Here is an 18106-nt window from a genome sequence, read left to right as displayed (position 1 = left end):
TGAAAATTTGGGAATTTTAGGGGGAAATTTGAGGGTTTTAGGTGGAAATTTGGGGGTTCTATGGGGGAATTTGGAACTGCAGGTGCCAAACCTCACCTGGGTGCCTGTGGAGACTGAGGAGCAGGTGGGGATTGGAGAATTTGGGGAAATTTGGGGAGTGTTACGTGAAAATATGGGAAAATTTAGGGATTGTAGGTGAAAATAGGGGGGTTTTAGGCAGAAATTTGGGGATTTTAGACAGGAATTTGGGGATTCTGCAGGGGAATTTGGAGCTGCAGGTGCCAAACCTCACCTGGGTGTCCGTGGAGACCGAGGAGCAGGTGGGGATGGGGGATTTTGGGAGATTTGGGGGGAAATTTGGAGATTTTAGGTGAAAATCTGAGGATTTTAGGTGGAAATTTCAGGGTTTTAGCTGGAAGTTTGGGGATTCTGCAGGGGAATTTGGAGCTGCACGTGCCCAACCTCACCTGGGTGCCCGTGGAGACTGAGGAGCAGGTGGGGAGGCAGGGATTTGGGGGGAATTTGGGAGGTTTAGGTGAAAATTGGGTGAAAATCGGGGGAAGTTTGGGGATTTTAGGTGGAAATTTGAGGGTTTTAGGTGAAAATTTGGGGGTTTTAGGTGAAAATGTAGAGATTTTAGGTGAAAATTAGAGGGTTCTATGGGGGAAATTTGGAGCTGCAGGTGCCAAAACTCACCTGGGTGCCCGTGGAGACTGAGGAGCAGGTGGGGAATACGAAATTTGGGGATTTGGGGGAAATTTGGGAGGTTTAGGTGAAAATTTGGGTGAAAATCGGGGAAAATTTCACGGGGATTCTAGGTGGAACTTTAGAGCTGCAGGTGCCAAACCTCACCTGGGTGCCTGTGGAGACTGAGGAGCAGGTGGGGAGTCAGGGATTTGGGGATTTTAGGGGGAAATGTGGGGGTTTTAGGTGGAAATTTCAGGATTTTAGGTGGAAATTTGGAGATTCTAGGTGAAAATTAGGGGGTTCTGCAGGAGAATTTGGAGCTGCAGGTGCCAAAACTCACCTGGGTGTCTGTGGAGACTGAGGAGCAGGTGGAGATGGGGAATTTTGAGGAATTTTGGGGGAAATTTGGGGATTTTAGGTGGAAATTTGGGAATTTTAGGGGGAATTTTGAGGGTTTTAGGTGGAAATTTAGAGCTGCAGGTGCCAAACCTCACCTGGGTGCCTGTGGAGACTGAGGAGCAGGTGGGGATTGGAGAATTTGGGGAAATTTGGGGATTGTTACGTGAAGATATGGGAAAATTTAGGGATTGTAGGTGAAAATAGGGGGGTTTTAGGCAGAAATTTGAGGATTTTAGACAGGAATTTGGGGATTCTGCAGGGGAATTTAGAGCTGCAGGTGCCAAACCTCACCTGGGTGCCTGTGGAGACTGAGGAGCAGGTGGGGAATACAGAATTTAGGGATTTTTGGGGGAAATTTGGGGATTTTTGGTGGAAAATTGGGGGTTCTAGGTGAAAATATGGGGATTTTATGAATAAATATGGAAATTCTGTGGTGGAATTTAGAGCTGCAGGTGCCCAACCTCACCTGGGTGCCCTTCGAGACTGAGGAGCAGGTGGGGATGGGGAATTAGGGGGGATTTGGGGGAAATGTGGGGGTTTTAGGTGAAAACTTGGAGATTTTAGGTGGAAATTTCAGGATTTTAGGTGGAAATCTGTGGGTTTTAGGTGAAAATACGGGGATTTTAGGCGGAAATTTGGGGATTTTAGGTGGAAATTTGGGGATTTTGATGGGGTATTTAGAGCTGCAGGTGCCCAACCTCACCTGGGTGCCCGTGGAGACTGAGGAGCAGGTGGGGACAGGGGATTTTGGGATTTTAGGGGGAAATTTGAGGGTTTTAGGTGAAAATTTGGGTGAAAATTGGGGAAAATTTGGGGGTTTTAGGTGAAAATTTGGGAATTTTAGGGGGAAATTTAAGGGTTTTAGGTGGAAATTTGGGGGTTCTATGGGGGAATTTGGAACTGCAGGAGCCAAACCTCACCTGGGTGCCCATGGAGACCGAGGAGCAGGTGGGGATGGGGGATTTTGGGGGGAAATTCGGAGATTTTAGGTGAAAATCTGAGGATTTTAGGTGGAAATTTCAGGGTTTTAGCTGGAAATTTGGGGATTCTGCAGGGGAATTTGGAGCTGCACGTGCCCAACCTCACCTGGGTGCCCGTGGAGACTGAGGAGCAGGTGGGGAGGCAGGGATTTGGGGGGAATTTGGGAGGTTTAGGTGAAAATTGGGTGAAAATCGGGGAAAGTTTGGGGATTTCAGGTGGAAATTTGAGGGTTTTAGGTGAAAATTTGGGGGTTTTAGGTGAAAATGTAGAGATTTTAGGTGAAAATTAGAGGGTTCTATGGGGGAATTTGGAGCTGCAGGTGCCAAAACTCACCTGGGTGTCTGTGGAGACCGAGGAGCAGGTGGGGACGGGGAATTTTGGGGATTTTTGGGGGTTTTAGGTGAAAATTTGGGGATTTTAGGTGGAAATGTGAGGGTTTTAAGTGAAAATCTGGGGATTTTAGGCAGGAATTTGGGGGTTCAATGGGGGAATTTGGAGCTGCAGGTGCCAAAACTCACCTGGGTGCCTGTGGAGACTGAGGAGCAGGTGGGGAATAGAGAATTTGGGGATTGTACTTGAAAATTGGAGCATTTTAGGTGGAAATTTGGGAATTTTAGGTGGAAATTTCAGGGTTTTAGCTGGAAGTTTGGGGATTCTGCAGGGGAATTTGGAGCTGCACGTGCCCAACCTCACCTGGGTGCCCGTGGAGACTGAGGAGCAGGTGGGGAGGCAGGGATTTGGGGGGAATTTGGGAGGTTTAGGTGAAAATTGGGTGAAAATCGGGGGAAGTTTGGGGATTTTAGGTGGAAATTTGGGGATTTTAGGTGGAAATTTGGGGGGTTTAGGCAGAAATTTGGGGATTTTAGGTGAACATTTGGGGGTTCTATGGGGGAATTTGGAGCTGCAGGTGCCAAAACTCACCTGGGTGTCTGTGGAGACTGAGGAGCAGGTGGAGAATACAGAATTTGGGGATTTTAGGGGGAAATTTGGGTGAAAATTGGGTGAAAATCAGGGAAAATTTGGGGGTTCTAGGTGGAAATTTAGAGCTGCAGGTGCCAAACCTCACCTGGGTGCCCGTGGAGACCGAGGAGCAGGTGGGGATTGGAGAATTTGGGGAAATTTGGGGATTGTTACGTGAAAATATGGGAAAATTTAGGCATTGTAGGTGAAAATAGGGGGGTTTTAGGCAGAAATTTGGGGATTTTAGACAGGAATTTGGGGATTCTGCAGGGGAATTTGGAGCTGCAAGTGCCAAAACTCACCTGGGTGCCCGTGGAGACTGAGGAGCAGGTGGGGAATACAGAATTTGGGGATTTTCGGTGGAAAATTGGGGGTTCTAGGTGAAAATATGGGGATTTTAGGCAGAAATTTGGGGATTTTAGACAGGAATTTGGGGATTCTGAGGAATTTAGGGAGGGAATTTGGAGCTGCAAGTTCCCAACCTCACCTGGGTGCCCGTGGAGACCAAGGAGCAGGTGGGGAATAGAGAATTTGGGGATTGTACTTGAAAATTGGAGGATTTTAGGGGGAAATTTGGGGGTTCTGGGTGGAAATTTGGGTAAAAATCGGGGAAAATTTGGGGATTTTAGGCACCTCACCTGGGTGGGTGTGGAGAGCAAGGAGGAGTTCTGCATTTGGGAATTTGGGAAAATTCGGTGATTTCCAGTGGAAATTTAGTGATTTCAGGGGGATATTTGAGGATTTCCTGTATTTTCCCACATTCTGTAGCTGCTGCTCTGTGCTGCCCGTTTCCCTGGATTTCCCCTCAATTTCCCCTCAATTTCCCCTCAATTTCTCCTGGTTTTCCCTGTTTCATCCCTGCTTTTTCCCATTTTTCCCAGGTTTTAGAGCTCTCACTCCACGCTGGCTCCCAACGCTCCGTTGCTCACACAGTCTGATCTGTTTTTCTCTTAATTTCAGCAGTTCTTTCCCATTTTTCAGCAGTTTTTCCCCTTTTCCAGCTATATTTCTGTATATTTTCCCAGGTTTTAGAGCTCTCACTCCACGCTGGCTCCCAACACTCTGTTGCTCGCACAGTATTACCTGTTTTTCCTGCTTTTTATCTCAATTTTCCCTGGTTTTTCCCATTTTTTGGCAGGTTCTGGAGCTGTTGCTCAGAGCAGGCTCCCAGCACTCTGTCACCTGCACAGTTTGATCTGTATTTTCTCTCCATTCCAACTGATTTTTACCATTTTTCACTATATTTTCTGTATATTTTCCCATTTTCTGGAGCTGTTGCTCAGAGCTGGCTCCTAACACTCTGTTGTCTGCCCAGTATTATCTGTATTTTCTCTCAATTCCAGCAGTTTTTCACTCTATTTTCTGTATTTTTCCCCATTTTCTGGAGCTGTTACTCAGAGCTGGCTCCCGACACTCGGTCACCCGCACAGTTTGATCTGTATTTTCTCTCCATTCCAGCTGATTTTCCCATTTTTCAGCTATATTTCTGTATATTTCCCCAGGTTCTGGAGCTGTTTCTCCAAGCCAGCTCCCAACGCTCCGTTACTCTCACAGTTGGATCTGTATTTTCTCTCCACTCCAGCAGTTTTTCACTCTATTTTCTATATTTTCCCAGGTTTTGGAGCTGTTACTCAGAGCCAGCTCGCAGCACTCGGTCACTCGCACAGTTTTATCTGTATTTTCTCTCAATTCCAGCAGTTTTTCACTCTATTTTCTATATTTTTCCCCATTTTCTGGAGCTGTTGCTCAGAGCTGGCTCCCGACACTCGGTCACCTGCACAGTTTGATCTGTATTTTCTCTCCATTCCAGCTGATTTTTCCCATTTTTCACTCTATTTCTGTATATTTCCCATTTTCTGGAGCTGTTACTCCAAGCCAGCTCCCAATGCTCCATTACTCTCACAGTTGGATCTGTATTTTCTCTCCATTCCAGCAGATTTTCACTCTATTTTCTATATTTCTCCTCAGATTTTAGAGCTGTTGCTCAGAGCAAACTCGCAGCACTCAGTTGCTTGCACAGTTTTATCTGTATTTTCTCTCAATTCCAGCTGATTTTTCCCATTTTTTATTATATTTCTGTATATTTCCCCAGCTTCTGGAGCTCTTGCTCAAAGCCAGCTCCCGACACTCAGTCACCTGCAGAGTTTGATCTCTATTTTCTCTCCATTCCAGCTGTATTTTCTCAGTTTTTTCCCAGGTTTTCAGCAGTTTTTCAGCTATATTTCTGTATTTTTTCCCATTTTCCCAGGTTTTAGAGCTCTTACTCCATGCCAGCTCCCAGCGCTCTGTCACTCACACAGTCTGATCTGTATTTTCTCTCCATTCCAGCTGTATTTCTGTATTTCCTGCTGGATTTTCACTCTATTTCTGTATTTTTTGGCAGGTTCTGGAGCAGTTGCTCAGAGCAGGCTCCCAGCACTCTGTCACCCACACAGTTTGATCTCTATTTTTCCCATTTTTCACTATATTTTCTATATTTTTTGGCAGATTCTGGAGCTCCTGCTCAGAGCCAGTTCCCAGTGCTCTGTTGCCTGCAGTTTGCTCTGTATTTTCTCTCAGTTCCAGCTGTATTTCTGTATTTCCTGCTGGATTTTCACTCTATTTCTTTATATTTCCCCAGGTTCTGGAGCTGTTGCTCAGAGCAGGCTCCCAGCACTCTGTTGCTCACAGTTTGCTCTGTGTTTTCTCTCAATTCCAGCAGTTTTTCAGCTATATTTCTCTATTTTCTGGCAGGTTCTGGAGCTCCTGCTCAGAGCAGGCTCCCAGCACTCACTCTGATCTGTATTTTTCCCATTTTTCAGCTATATTTCTGTATTTTCTGGCAGGTTCTGGAGCTGTTGCTCAGAGCAGGCTCCCAGGGCTCTGTTGCTCGCACAGGACTGAACGAACGCTCCTCGCGCAGCCACTCGGTGTTCCAGCTGTGTTTCTGTATTTCCTGCTGGATTTTCACTATATTTTGTATATTTCTCCCCAGGTTCTGGAGCTCCTGCTCAGAGCAGGCTCGCAGCGCTCTGTGGCTCGCACAGGACTGAACGAACGCTCCTCGCGCAGCCACTCGGTGTTCCAGCTGCGCATCCGCGGGGAGCACACCGCCAGGGACCTGCGCTGCTCCTGTGAGACACCATTCCCGAAATTCCTGACATTCCCAAAATCCCCAACATATCCCAAAATTCCCGCCTTCTCCCCCCTTTTTCCACCTCCCATCCCATTTATCCCTCTGTGACCTGCGCTGCTCCTGTGAGGGAATTCCTGAAATTCCTGACATTCCCAGAATTCATTATATTCCTGATATTCCTGACATTCCTGACATTCCCACCTTCTCCCCCTTTTTCCACCTCCCATCCCATTTATCCCTCTGTGACCTGCACTGCTCCTGTGAGACACAATTCCCGAAATTCCTGACATTCCCAGAATTCCCAAAATTCCCACCTTCTCCCCCTTTTTCCGCCTCCCATCCCGTTTATCCCTTTATGACCTGCGCTGCTCCTGTGAGACACAATTCCCAGAATTCCCAAAATTCCCGACCTTCCTGACATCCCCAGGGCAGCCTGAAATTCCCAAAATTCTCACCTTCTCCTGAGTCTTCCCACCTCCCATCCCATTTATCAACCCGTGAGCTGCATTGCGCCGGAGACATTCCTAGAATTCCCAACATTCCTGGAATTCCCGAGATTCCCAAAATTCCAAAAATTCTCACCTTCTCCTGAGGTTTTCCACCTCTCATCCCATTTATCCCCTGAGACCTGTGCTGCTCCTGTGAGACACAATTCTTGAAATTCCCACCTTCTCCCCCTTTTTCCATCTCCCATCCCGTTTATCCCTCTATGACCTGCACTGCTCCTGTGAGACACAGAATTCCCCACATTCCTGAGATTCCCAACATTCCTGAAATTCCTGACATTCCCACCTTCTCCCTCCTTTTTCCACCTCTCATCCCGTTTATCCCTCCGTGACCTGTGCTGCTCCTGTGAGACACAATTCCCAAAATTCCTGAGATTCCCAGAATTCCCAAAATTCCCACCTTCTCCCACTTTTTCTGCCTCCCATCCTGTTTATCCCTCCATGACCTGCGCTGCTCCTGTGAGACACAATTCCCCAAATTCCCGACCTTCCCGACATTGCTGACATTCCCAGAATTCCTGAAATTCCTGACATTCTTACCTTCTCCTCCTTTTTCCACCTCCCGTCCCGTTTACCACCCCATAACCTGCACTGCTCCTGTGAGACACAATTCCCAAAATTGCCGACCTTCCCGACCTTCCCGACATCCCCAAAATTCCCACCTTCTTCCCCTTTTTCCACCTCCCATCCCATTTATCCCTCCGTGACTTGTGCTGCTCCTGTGAGACACAATTCCCAAATTCCCAACCTTCCCAACATTCCTGACATCCCCAGGGCAGCCTGAAATTCCCAAAATTCTCACCTTCTCCTGAGTCTTCCCACCTCCCATCCCATTTATCAACCCGTGAGCTGCATTGCGCCAGAGACATTCCTGGAATTCCCAACATTCCTGGAATTCCCGAGATTCCCAAAATTCCCACCTTCTCCTGAGGTTTTCCACCTCCCATCCCATTTATCCCTCCATGACCTGTGCTGCTCCTGTGAGACACAATTCCCAAAATGGCCAACCTTCCCAACCTTCCTGACATCCCCAGGGCAGCCTGAAATTCCCAAAATTCTCACCTTCTCCCCCTTTTTCCACCTCCCATCCCATTTATCCCTCCGTGACCTGCGCTGCTCCTGTGAGACGCCATTCCCCACATTCCTGGCATTCCCAGCATTCCTGAAATTCCTGACATTCCCACCTTCTCCCCCTTTTTCCACCTCCCATCCCATCTATGACCTGCGCTGCTCCTGTGAGACACAATTCCCAGAATTCCCAACATTCCCGACACTCCTGACATTTGCAGCATTCCTAGAATTCCCAGAATTCCCAAGATGCCCAACATTCTCCAAATTCCTGGAATTCCCAACATTCCCAGAATTCCCAACATTCCTGAGATTCCTGGAATTCGTAAAATTCCCGCAATTTCCAGAATTTTTCCACCTCCCATCCCATTTATCCCTCAATGACCTGCGCTGCTCCTGTGAGACACAATTCCCAAAATTCCCAACATTCCCAACATTCCTGACATCCCCAGGGCAGCCTGAAATTCCCAAAATTCTCACCTTCTTCCCCTTTTTCCACCTCCCATCCCGTTTATCAACCACAACCAGCACTGCACCTGTGAGACACAATTCCCAGAATTCCTGAGATTCCTGGAATTCCTAAAATTCCCGGAATTCCTGAGATTCCCAAAATTCCCACCTTCTCCTGAGGTTTTCCACCTTCCATCCCATTTATCCCCCGAGACCTGCGCTGCTCCTGTGAGACACAATTCCCAAAATTCCTGAGATTCCCAGAACTCTCGGAATTCCCGACATTCCCAGGGCATCCCAGAATTCCTAAAATTCTCACCTTCTCCCTCCTTTTTCCGTTTTCCCCTTTTCCCCTCATTTCCCTCATTTTCCCTCCCCTTTCCCCATTTTTCTCCATCATTCCATTTCCCCCCTTATTCCCCATTTTCCCCATTTTCCACGTTTTTTCCCCATTTCCCCCCATTTTTTCAGTTTTTCCCCTTCCCCAGTTTTTCTCAGTTTTCCCCCATTTTCCACGTTTTCCCCAATTTTTCATTTCCCCCATTTTAACCCATTTTTTCACCTTTTCCCCCCATTATTCCCCATTTCCCATGTTTTTCTCAGTTTTTTTCTCCCATTTTTTCACCCATTATTCCCCATTTCCCCTCAGTTTTCCCCATTTTCCCCCATTTTCTATGTTTTCCCCCATTATTCCCATTTTCTCTGTTTTCCCCCATTATTCCCCATTTCCCCCAGTTTTCTCAGTTCACCCAGTTTCCTCCATTTTCCTGTTTTTCCCGTTTTCCCCCATTTCCCCTTTTTTCCCCATTTTCCCCATTTCTCCCCATTTTTCTCTGTTTTTTTCTCTGTTTTTCACTGTTTTCCCCATTTTCCCCCATTATTCCCCATTATTCCCCATTTCCCCCCAGTTTTTCTCAGTTTTTCCCCCATTATTCCTCATTTTTTCACCGTTTTCCCCCATTTCTCCCCCATTTTTCCCCATTTTTTCCCATTTTTTCCCATTTTTTCCCCATTTTCCCATTTCCCACCCCAGCCTCTCTGACTCTGGTGGACCTGGCTGGCTCGGAGCGGCTGGAGAAGTCAGGATCTGTGGGGAGCAGGCTGAGGGAGACTCAGTCCATCAACTCCAGCCTGAGTGCTCTGGGGCTGGTGATCAGCGCTCTCTGCAACAAGGTTTGGGGGGAAAAATGGGATTTTGGGGTTTTTATAGGGTTTGTGGGGTGATTTATGGGGTTTGGGAATGGGATTGGTGAGATCTGTGGGGTTTGGAATGGGGAAATGGAAATGGGAATGGGAGACTCAGTCCATCAACTCCAGCCTGAGCGCCCTGGGGCTGGTCATCAGCGCTCTCTGCAACAAGGTTTGGGGCCAAAAAATGGGGTTTTGGGGTTTTTATAGGGTCATTTATGGGATTTGTGGGGTTTGGGAGTGATGAGAATGGAGAAATGGGAATGGGAGACTCAGTCCATCAACTCCAGCCTGAGCGCCCTGGGACTGGTCATCAGCGCTCTCTGCAACAAGGTTTGGGGGGAAAATAGGGGATTTTGGGTCATTTGTAGGGTGATTTATGGGATTGGTGGGGATTGGGAGTGATGGGAATGAGAAATGGGAATTGGGAATAATGGGAAATGAGAAATGGGAATGGGAAACTCAGTCCATCAACTGCAGCCTGAGTGTTCTGGGGCTGGTGATCAGTGCTCTCTGCAACAAGGTTTGGGGGAAATTGTGGGGTTTTGGGGTTTTTATGGGGTGATTTATGGGGTTTGTTCTGGGGTTTGTGAGATCTGTGGGGTTTGGGAAATGGGGAAACGGGAAGATCCATCAGCTGCAGCCTGAGTGCCTCTGCAAGGGAGTGTTTGTGGGATTGTTGTGGGATTATTCATGGGATTGTTTATGGGATTATTCATGGGATTGTCTGTGGGATTATTCATGGGATTGTTCTTGGGATTGTCTGTGGGATTGTCTGTGGGATTGTCTGTGGGATTATTTGTGGGATTTATGGGATTTGTGGGATTGTTTGTGGGATTGTTTATGGGATTGTTTGTGGGATTATTTGTGGGATTTATGGGATTTGTGGGATTGTCTGTGGGATTGTTTATGGGATTGTCTGTGGGATTGTTTGTGGGATTGTTTGTGGGATTGTCTGTGGGATTATTTGTGGGATTTATGGGATTTGTGGGATTGTTTGTGGGATTGTTTATGGGATTGTTTGTGGGATTATTTGTGGGATTTATGGGATTTGTGGGATTGTCTGTGGGATTGTTTATGGGATTGTCTGTGGGATTGTTTGTGGGATTGTTGTGGGATTGTTTGTGGGATTGTCTGTGGGATTTATGGGATTTGTGGGATTGTTTATGGGATTGTCTGTGGGATTGTTGGGATTGTTTGTGGGATTGTTTGTGGGATTGTTTGTGGGATTGTTTGTGGGATTTATGGGATTGTTCATGGGATTTGTGGGATTGTTTGTGGGATTGTTTGTGGGATTGTTTGTAGGATTGTTGTGAGATTTGTGGGATTGTTTGTGGGATTGTTGTGGGATTGTCTGTGGGATTGTGGGATTGTGGGATTGTTTATGGGATTGTTTATGGGATTGTTGTGGGATTGTTGTGGGATTGTTTGTGGGATTGTCTGTGGGATTTATGGGATTTGTGGGATTGTTTATGGGATTGTCTGTGGGATTGTCTGTGGGATTCATGAGATTGTTTGTGGGATTGTTGGTGGGATTTGTGGGATTTATGGGATTTGTGGGATTGTTTATGGGATTGATTGTGGGATTGTTTGTGGGATTATTGGTGGGATTGGGATTGATGGGATTGTCTGTGGGATTGTTTGTGGGACTGTTTATGGCGTTATTTGTGGGATTGATTGTGGGATTTGTGGGATTGTCTGTGGGATTGTCTGTGGGATTGTCTGTGGGATTGTCTGTGGGATTGTCTGTGGGATTGTTTATGGGATTTGTGGGATTGTTTGTGGGATTGGTGGGATTGTTTGTGGGATTCTTTGTGGGATTCTTTGTGGGATTGTTTGTGGGATTGATGGGATTTGTGAGATTGTGCGATTGTCTGTGGGATTGTTTATGGGATTTGTGGGATTGTTTATGGGATTGTTGGGATTGTCTGTGGGATTATTTGTGGGATTGTTTATGGGATTTGTGGGATTCTTTATGGGATTGTTGGTGGGATTGTTTATGGGATTTATGGGATTTGTGGGATTGTTTGTGGGATTGGGATTGATGGGATTGTCTGTGGGATTGTTTATGGGATTGTCTGTGGGATTGGTGGGATCATTTATGGGGTTTGTGGGATTGTTTCTGGGATTGTTTCTGGGATTTATGGGATTATTTGTGGGATTTGGGAATGGTGGGACTGGGGAATGGGAACGGGAAAAACAGGATAGGAAGAGGAAAAATGGGACAAGAGATGGAAAATTGGGAGAAGAGATGGAAAATTGGGGTGGGAATGGGATGGAAATGGGAAAAAATGATGGAAAAGAGATGGAAAAATGGGATGGGAATGGGAAAAATCAGGATGGGAATGGGAAAAATGGGACAAGAGATGGAAAAATGGGGTGAGAATGGGAAAAAACGGGAGAAGAGATGGAAAATAGGGATGAGAATGGGAAAATCAGGATGGGAATGGGAAAAATCAGGATGGGAATGGGAAAAATTGCATGGAAAAATGGGACAAGAGATGGAAAAATGGGGTGAGAATGGGAAAAATCAGGATGGGAATGGGAAAAATGGGACAAGAGATGGAAAAATGGGGTGAGAATGGGAAAAAACGGGAGAAGAGATGGAAAATAGGGATGAGAATGGGAAAATCAGGATGGGAATGGGAAAAATCAGGATGGGAATGGGAAAAATTGCATGGAAAAATGGGACAAGAGATGGAAAAATGGGGTGAGAATGGGAAAAATCAGGATGGGAATGAGAAAAATGGGAGAAGAGTTGGAAAATGGGATGAGAATGGGAAAAATTGGAACTGGAATTGGAAAAATGGGAAAAGAGATGGAAAATAGGGATGGGAATGGGAAAAATGGGATGGGAATGGGAAAAGAATTGGGAAAACAAGATGGGAATGGGAAAAGGGGATTGGAATGGGAAATCAGGCTGGGAATTTTGGGAAAATTGGGAGAGAAATGGCAAACTGGGATGTGAATTTTGGGAGTTTGGGGCAGAAATGGGAAATTGGGATGTGAATTTTTGGGAAATTGGAAGAGAAATGGGAAATGAGGATGTGAATTTTGGGAATTTGGGGCAGAAATGGGAATTTGGGATGTGAATTTTGGGAAAATTGGGAGAGAAACGGGAAATTGGGGAAATCAGGGAAATGAGGATGTGAATTTTGGGAAAATTGGGGCAGAAATGGAAAACTGGGATGTGAATTTTGGGAAAATTGGGAGAGAAATGGGAAATTGGGATGTGAATTTTGAGAATTTGGGATGTGAATTTGGGGAAATTGGGTCAGAAATGGGCAATGAGGATGTGAATTTTGGGAATTTGGGAGAGAAATGGGCAAACTGGGATGTGAATTTTGAGAATTTGGGATGTGAATTTTGGGAATTTGGGGCAGAAATGGGAAACTGGGATGTGAATTTTGGGAAATATGGGAGAGAAATGGGAAATCGGAATGTGAATTTTGGGAAAATTTGGGCAGAAATGGCAAACTGGGATGTGAATTTTGGGAAATCAGGATGTGAATTTTGGGAAAATTGGGGCAGAAATGGGAAATGAGGATGTGAATTTTGGGAATTTGGGAGAGAAATTGGAAACTGGGATGTGAATTTTGGGGAAATTGGGATGTGAATTTTGGGAGAATTGGGACAGAAATGGGAAATTGGGATGTGAATTTTGGGAGAATTGGATGTGAATTTTGGGGAATTTGGGGCAGAAATGGGAAACTGGGATGGGAATTTTGGGAAAATTGGATGTGAATTTTGGGAAAATTGGGAGAGAAATGGCAAACTGGGATGTGAATTTTGGGGATTTGGGATGTGAATTTTGGGAAATATGGGAGAGAAATGGGAAATCGGAATGTGAATTTTGGGAAAATTTGGGCAGAAATGGCAAACTGGGATGTGAATTTTGGGAAATCAGGATGTGAATTTTGGGAAAATTGGGGCAGAAATGGGAAATGAGGATGTGAATTTTGGGAATTTGGGAGAGAAATTGGAAACTGGGATGTGAATTTTGGGGAAATTGGGATGTGAATTTTGGGAGAATTGGGACAGAAATGGGAAATTGGGATGTGAATTTTGGGAGAATTGGATGTGAATTTTGGGGAATTTGGGGCAGAAATGGGAAACTGGGATGGGAATTTTGGGAAAATTGGGGTAGAAATGGGAAAATGGGATGTGAATTTTGGGGAATTTGGGAGAGAAATTGGAAATGAGGATGTGAATTTTGGGAATTTGGGATGTGAATTTTGGGGAATTGGGAGAGAAATGGGAAATCGGGATGGGAATTTTGGGTAGAAATGGGAAACTGAGATGTGAATTTTGGGAATTTAGGGAATTTGGGGCAGAAATGGGCAAAGTGGGATGTGAATTTTGGGAAAATTGGGAGAGAAATGGGCAAAGTGGGATGTGAATTTTGGGAAATCAGGATGGGAATTTGGGGCAGAAATGGCAAACTGGGATGTGAATTTTGGGAATTTGGGATGTGAATTTTGGGAATTTGGGGCAGAAATGGGCAAACTAGGATGGGAATTTTGGGAAAATTGGGACAGAAATGGGAAATTGGGGAAATCAGGGAAATGAGGATGTGAATTTTGGGAAAATTGGGGCAGAAATGGGAATTTGGGATGTGAATTTGGGGGATTTGGGATGTGAATTTTGGGAAATTGGGATGTGAATTTTGGGAATTTGGGATGTGAATTTTGGGAAACTGGGATGTGAATTTTGGGAAATTGGGATGTGAATTTTGGGAATTTGGGATGTGAATTTTGGGAAACTGGGATGTGAATTTTGGGAAACTGGGATGTGAATTTTGGGAAATCAGGATGTGAATTCTGGGAAATCAGGATGTGAATTTTGGGAATTTGGGATGTGAATTCTGGGAAATCAGGATGTGAATTTTGGGAATTGTGTTTTTTCCCAGGAAGCTCACGTTCCCTACAGGAACAGCAAACTGACCTTCCTGCTGCAGAACTGCCTGGGGGGACACGCCAAGGTGTACGTGGGAATTCCCAAAATTCCGGAATGTTCCAGGGAAAATTCCCGGATTTCTGTCCAAATCCACCTCGGGAACCCCAAATTTCCAAAATCTGCCCAAATTCCCCTCAAAATCCTCACCTGAATTCCCAAAATCTGCCCGAATTCCTCTCAAAATCATCACCTGAGACACCTGAGTTCCCAAAATTCACCCAAAATCCTCACCTGAATTCCCAAATTCCCAAAATTCACCTGAATTTCCTTCAAAATCCTCACCTGGGAGCCCCAAATTCCCAAAATTCACCCGAAATCTTCTCCTGAATTCCCAAAATCTGCCTGAATTCCCCTTAAAATCCTCCCCTGAGACTCCTGAATTCCTAAAATTCCCCTGAATTCCTCTCAAAATCCTCCCCTGAAAACCCAAAATCCCAAAATTCACCTGAATTCCCCTCAAAATCCTCACCTGAGACACCTGAATTCCTAAAATTCACCCAAATTCCCCTTAAAATCCTCACCAAAACCCCCAAATGCCCAAAATCTGCCCAAATTCCTCTCAAAATCCTCACCTGGAACTCTTGAATTCCCAAACTTCACCTGAATTCCTCTGAAAATCCTCACCTGAGGCACCTGAATGCCCAAAATTCACCCAAAATCCTCTCCTGAATTCCTAAAATTCACCTGAATTCCTCTCAAAATCCTCCCCAAAACCCCCAAATGCCCCAAATCTGCCTGAATTACCCACAAAATCCTCACCTGAGACACCTGAATTCCCAAAATTATTCCCAAAATTCCCCCCAAATCCCTAAAAATTCCCTCCTAAAATCCCCTAATTTCCCCAAAATCCCCAAGATTTCCCCCAAATCCCCAACAATCCTCCAAAATCCCTGATAATTATCCCAAAAATCCCCAAAATTCCCTCCTAAAATCCCCTAATTTCCCCCCAAATCCCCAAAATTCTCCCCAAATCCCTGAAAATCATCCCAAATTCTCCCCAAATCTTCTTATTTTCCCCCAAATTCTCCCTTAACACCCCAAATCCCCAAGATTCCCCCTAAATCCCTGAAAATTATCCCAAAATTCCCCCAAAATTCCCTCCTAAAATCCCAATTTCCACCAAAATCCCCCCAAAATGTCCCCAAATCCCCAAAATTTCTCCCAAAATCCCCCAATTTCACCCCAAATTCTCCCTTAACACTCCAAATCCCCAAAATTCCCTCCTAAAATCCCCTAAATTCCACCCAAATCCCCAAAATTTCTCCCAAATCCCCGAAAATTATCCCAAATTCTCCCCAAACCCCCAAAATTCCCCAAATGCCTGAAAATTATCCCAAAAATCCCCAAAATTCCTCCCAAAATCTCCCAATTTCACCCCAAATTCTCCCTTAACACCCCAAATTCCCCCAAAAAGCCCCTAATTTCACCCCAAATCCCCAAAATTCCCCCTGAATCCCTGAAAATTATCCCCAAATTCTCAACATTTCTCCCAAATTCTCCCCAAATTTGGAGAAAATTCCCTCCAAAAATCCCCTAATTTCTCCCCAAATCCCCCAAATTCCCCCAAAAATCCCCAAAATTCCCTCCCAAAATCCCCTAATTTCCCCCCAAATCCCCGAAAGTGATCCCAAATTCTCCCCAAATTCTCCCCAAATTCCCCCCAAACCCCCCAGAATTCCCAAATTTCCCCCAAATCTCTCTCTCCCCCCCAGGCTGATGTTTGTCACCATTTCGCCCCTGGAGGAGAATTTTGGGGAATCTCTGAACTCCCTGCGCTTCGCCAGCAAGGTGGGCAGGAATTTGGGGGATTTTGGGGATTTTGGGATTGGGGTTTTGGGGATTTTGGGGGATTTGAGGAGGTTTTGGGGATTTTGGGAGATTTTGGGGGGGATTTGGGATTTTAGGGAGTTTAGGGGATTTTAGGGATTTGGGGAGAGAACACGGGAGAATTTTAGGAGAATTTGGGGGATTATTCGGGGATTTTGAGGCCGGGATTTTGGGAATTTTGGGGCATTTGGAAAGGGATTTTGGGGAATTTTGGGAATTTTGGGGATTTGGGAGTTTTGGAAATGGGGGGAATTTAGGGCAATTGGGGATTTGAGGAGAAGTTAGGATTTTAGGAGGGAATTCTGGGGATTCTGGGATTTTAGAGGAATTTTGGGGCATTTGGGGGATTTTGAGGAGTTAGGGGATTTAGGGGAGATTTTAGGGAATTTGGGGTTTTGGGAATTTGGGGGATTTTGGCAATTGGGAGGGAATTTGGGGCAATTTGAAATTTTAGGGATTTGGGGATTTGGGGAGAATATCGAGGATTTTTGGGGAAACATTTGGGTTTTGGGGGGAATTTTGGGGATTTGAGGAGAAATTAGGGGGTTTTAGGAGGGAATTTTGGGGATTTGGGGGGAATTTTGGGGGATTTTTTGGGGTCCCAGGGGCATTTTGGGGATCCTGGGGGGATTTTTTTTAGGTCCTTGGGGTTATTTTTGGGATTTTTGGGGATCTCAGAGGGTTTTTTGGGGTCCTGGGGGGATTTTTTTGGGGTCCCAGAGGGATTTTGGGGAGTTCAGAGGAATTTTTGGGGACCTGAGAAGATTTTGGGGATCCTGAGAGGATTTTGGAAGTCTAAAAGGTTTTTTTGGGTGGTGCTGGGGGATTTTTTGGGGTTCCAGAAGGACTTTTTTTGGATTTTGGGGGTCCTGAGAGGATTTTTGGGGCATTTTTTGGGGGTCCTGGGGGAGATTTGGGGCTCTTGATCTGGTTTGAGCATCTCTGAGGTTTTTTTGGGAATCCCAAGGGGGATTTTTTGGGATTTTGGGGGTCCTGAGGTGGTTTAGGGGATCCTGGGGGGATTTTTTTGGGGTTCCAGAGGGATTTTTTAGATTTTTTTGGCATTTTGGAAGGTCCTGAGGGGATTTTTGGGATCCTGAGGGGATTTTGGCAGTTCAGAGGGGATTTTTTGGGGTTTTTTTTGGGATTTTGGGGGAGTCTGAGGCAATTTTGGGGGGATTTTTGGGGCTCTCAGAGGTTTTTTTGGGGCTAACAGAGGGATTTTGGGGATTCTGGGGCTCCTGAGGGGAATTTGGAAGTCTCAGACATTTTTTTTAGATGGTCCTGGGGGGATTTTTGGGGGACCCAGTGGGATTTTGGGGATCACAGAAGGATTTTTGGGGTTCCCGGGGTGTTTTTGGGGTATTTTTGGGGTTCCAGGATGGATTTTTAGGGGTTTTGGGGTTTTTCTGGGGGTTTTGAGGTATTTTTGGGGTTCCTGGATGGATTTTTGGGGGATCACAGTGGGATTTTGGGGTTCCCAGGGCATTTTTTGGGGCTCCTGGAGGGATTTTTTAGGGGTTTTGGGGTAATTTTGGGATCCCAGGGCTATTTTCGTGGATCCCGGTGTATTTTTTGGGGTATTTTTGGGGTCCTGGATGGATTTTTGGGGTTCCCAGTGGGATTTTGGGGATCACAGAAGGATTTTTGGTGTTCCTGTGGTATTTTTTGGGGTTCCAGGATGGATTTTTTAGGGGTTTTGGGGAATTTTGGGGGGTTTTGGGTTATTTTTGGGGTTCCAGGATGGATTTTTGGGAGATCACAGTGGATTTTTGGGGTTCTTAGGGCATTTTTGAGGGGTTTTGGGGTATTTTTTTGGGTATTTTTGGGGTTCCAGAGCTATTTTTGGGGATCCTGGTGTATTTTTTGGGGTATTTTTGGGATTCCTGGGATATTTTTTGGGGTTCCTGGATGGATTTTTGGGGTTCCCGGGGTTATTTTGCTGTTCCCGGGCTATTTTTTGGGGTTT

General features: G+C 45.6%; 1 protein-coding gene across 1 annotated transcript in view; it reads left to right on the top strand.

Moving 5' to 3' along the window:
- LOC146421459 (kinesin-like protein KIFC1) overlaps positions 1-18106 on the top strand; it is a 36168-nt gene that overhangs the window by 16689 nt on the left and 1373 nt on the right. The window contains exons 8-11 of the mRNA XM_085047153.1: positions 6002-6140; positions 9200-9339; positions 14264-14337; positions 16023-16098. Of these exons, the coding sequence (XP_084903279.1) occupies positions 6002-6140; positions 9200-9339; positions 14264-14337; positions 16023-16098 (429 nt within the window). The remainder of the gene's footprint in view (positions 1-6001; positions 6141-9199; positions 9340-14263; positions 14338-16022; positions 16099-18106) is intronic.

Source organism: Lichenostomus cassidix, unplaced genomic scaffold (genome assembly GCF_008360975.1).
Source record: "Lichenostomus cassidix isolate B80296 unplaced genomic scaffold, HeHo_3.0 HiC_scaffold_33, whole genome shotgun sequence".
Lineage (NCBI taxonomy): Eukaryota > Metazoa > Chordata > Aves > Passeriformes > Meliphagidae > Lichenostomus > Lichenostomus cassidix.
The sequence above is the reverse complement of the archived record's forward strand: the minus strand, read 5'-3'. Positions and strand labels throughout refer to the sequence as shown.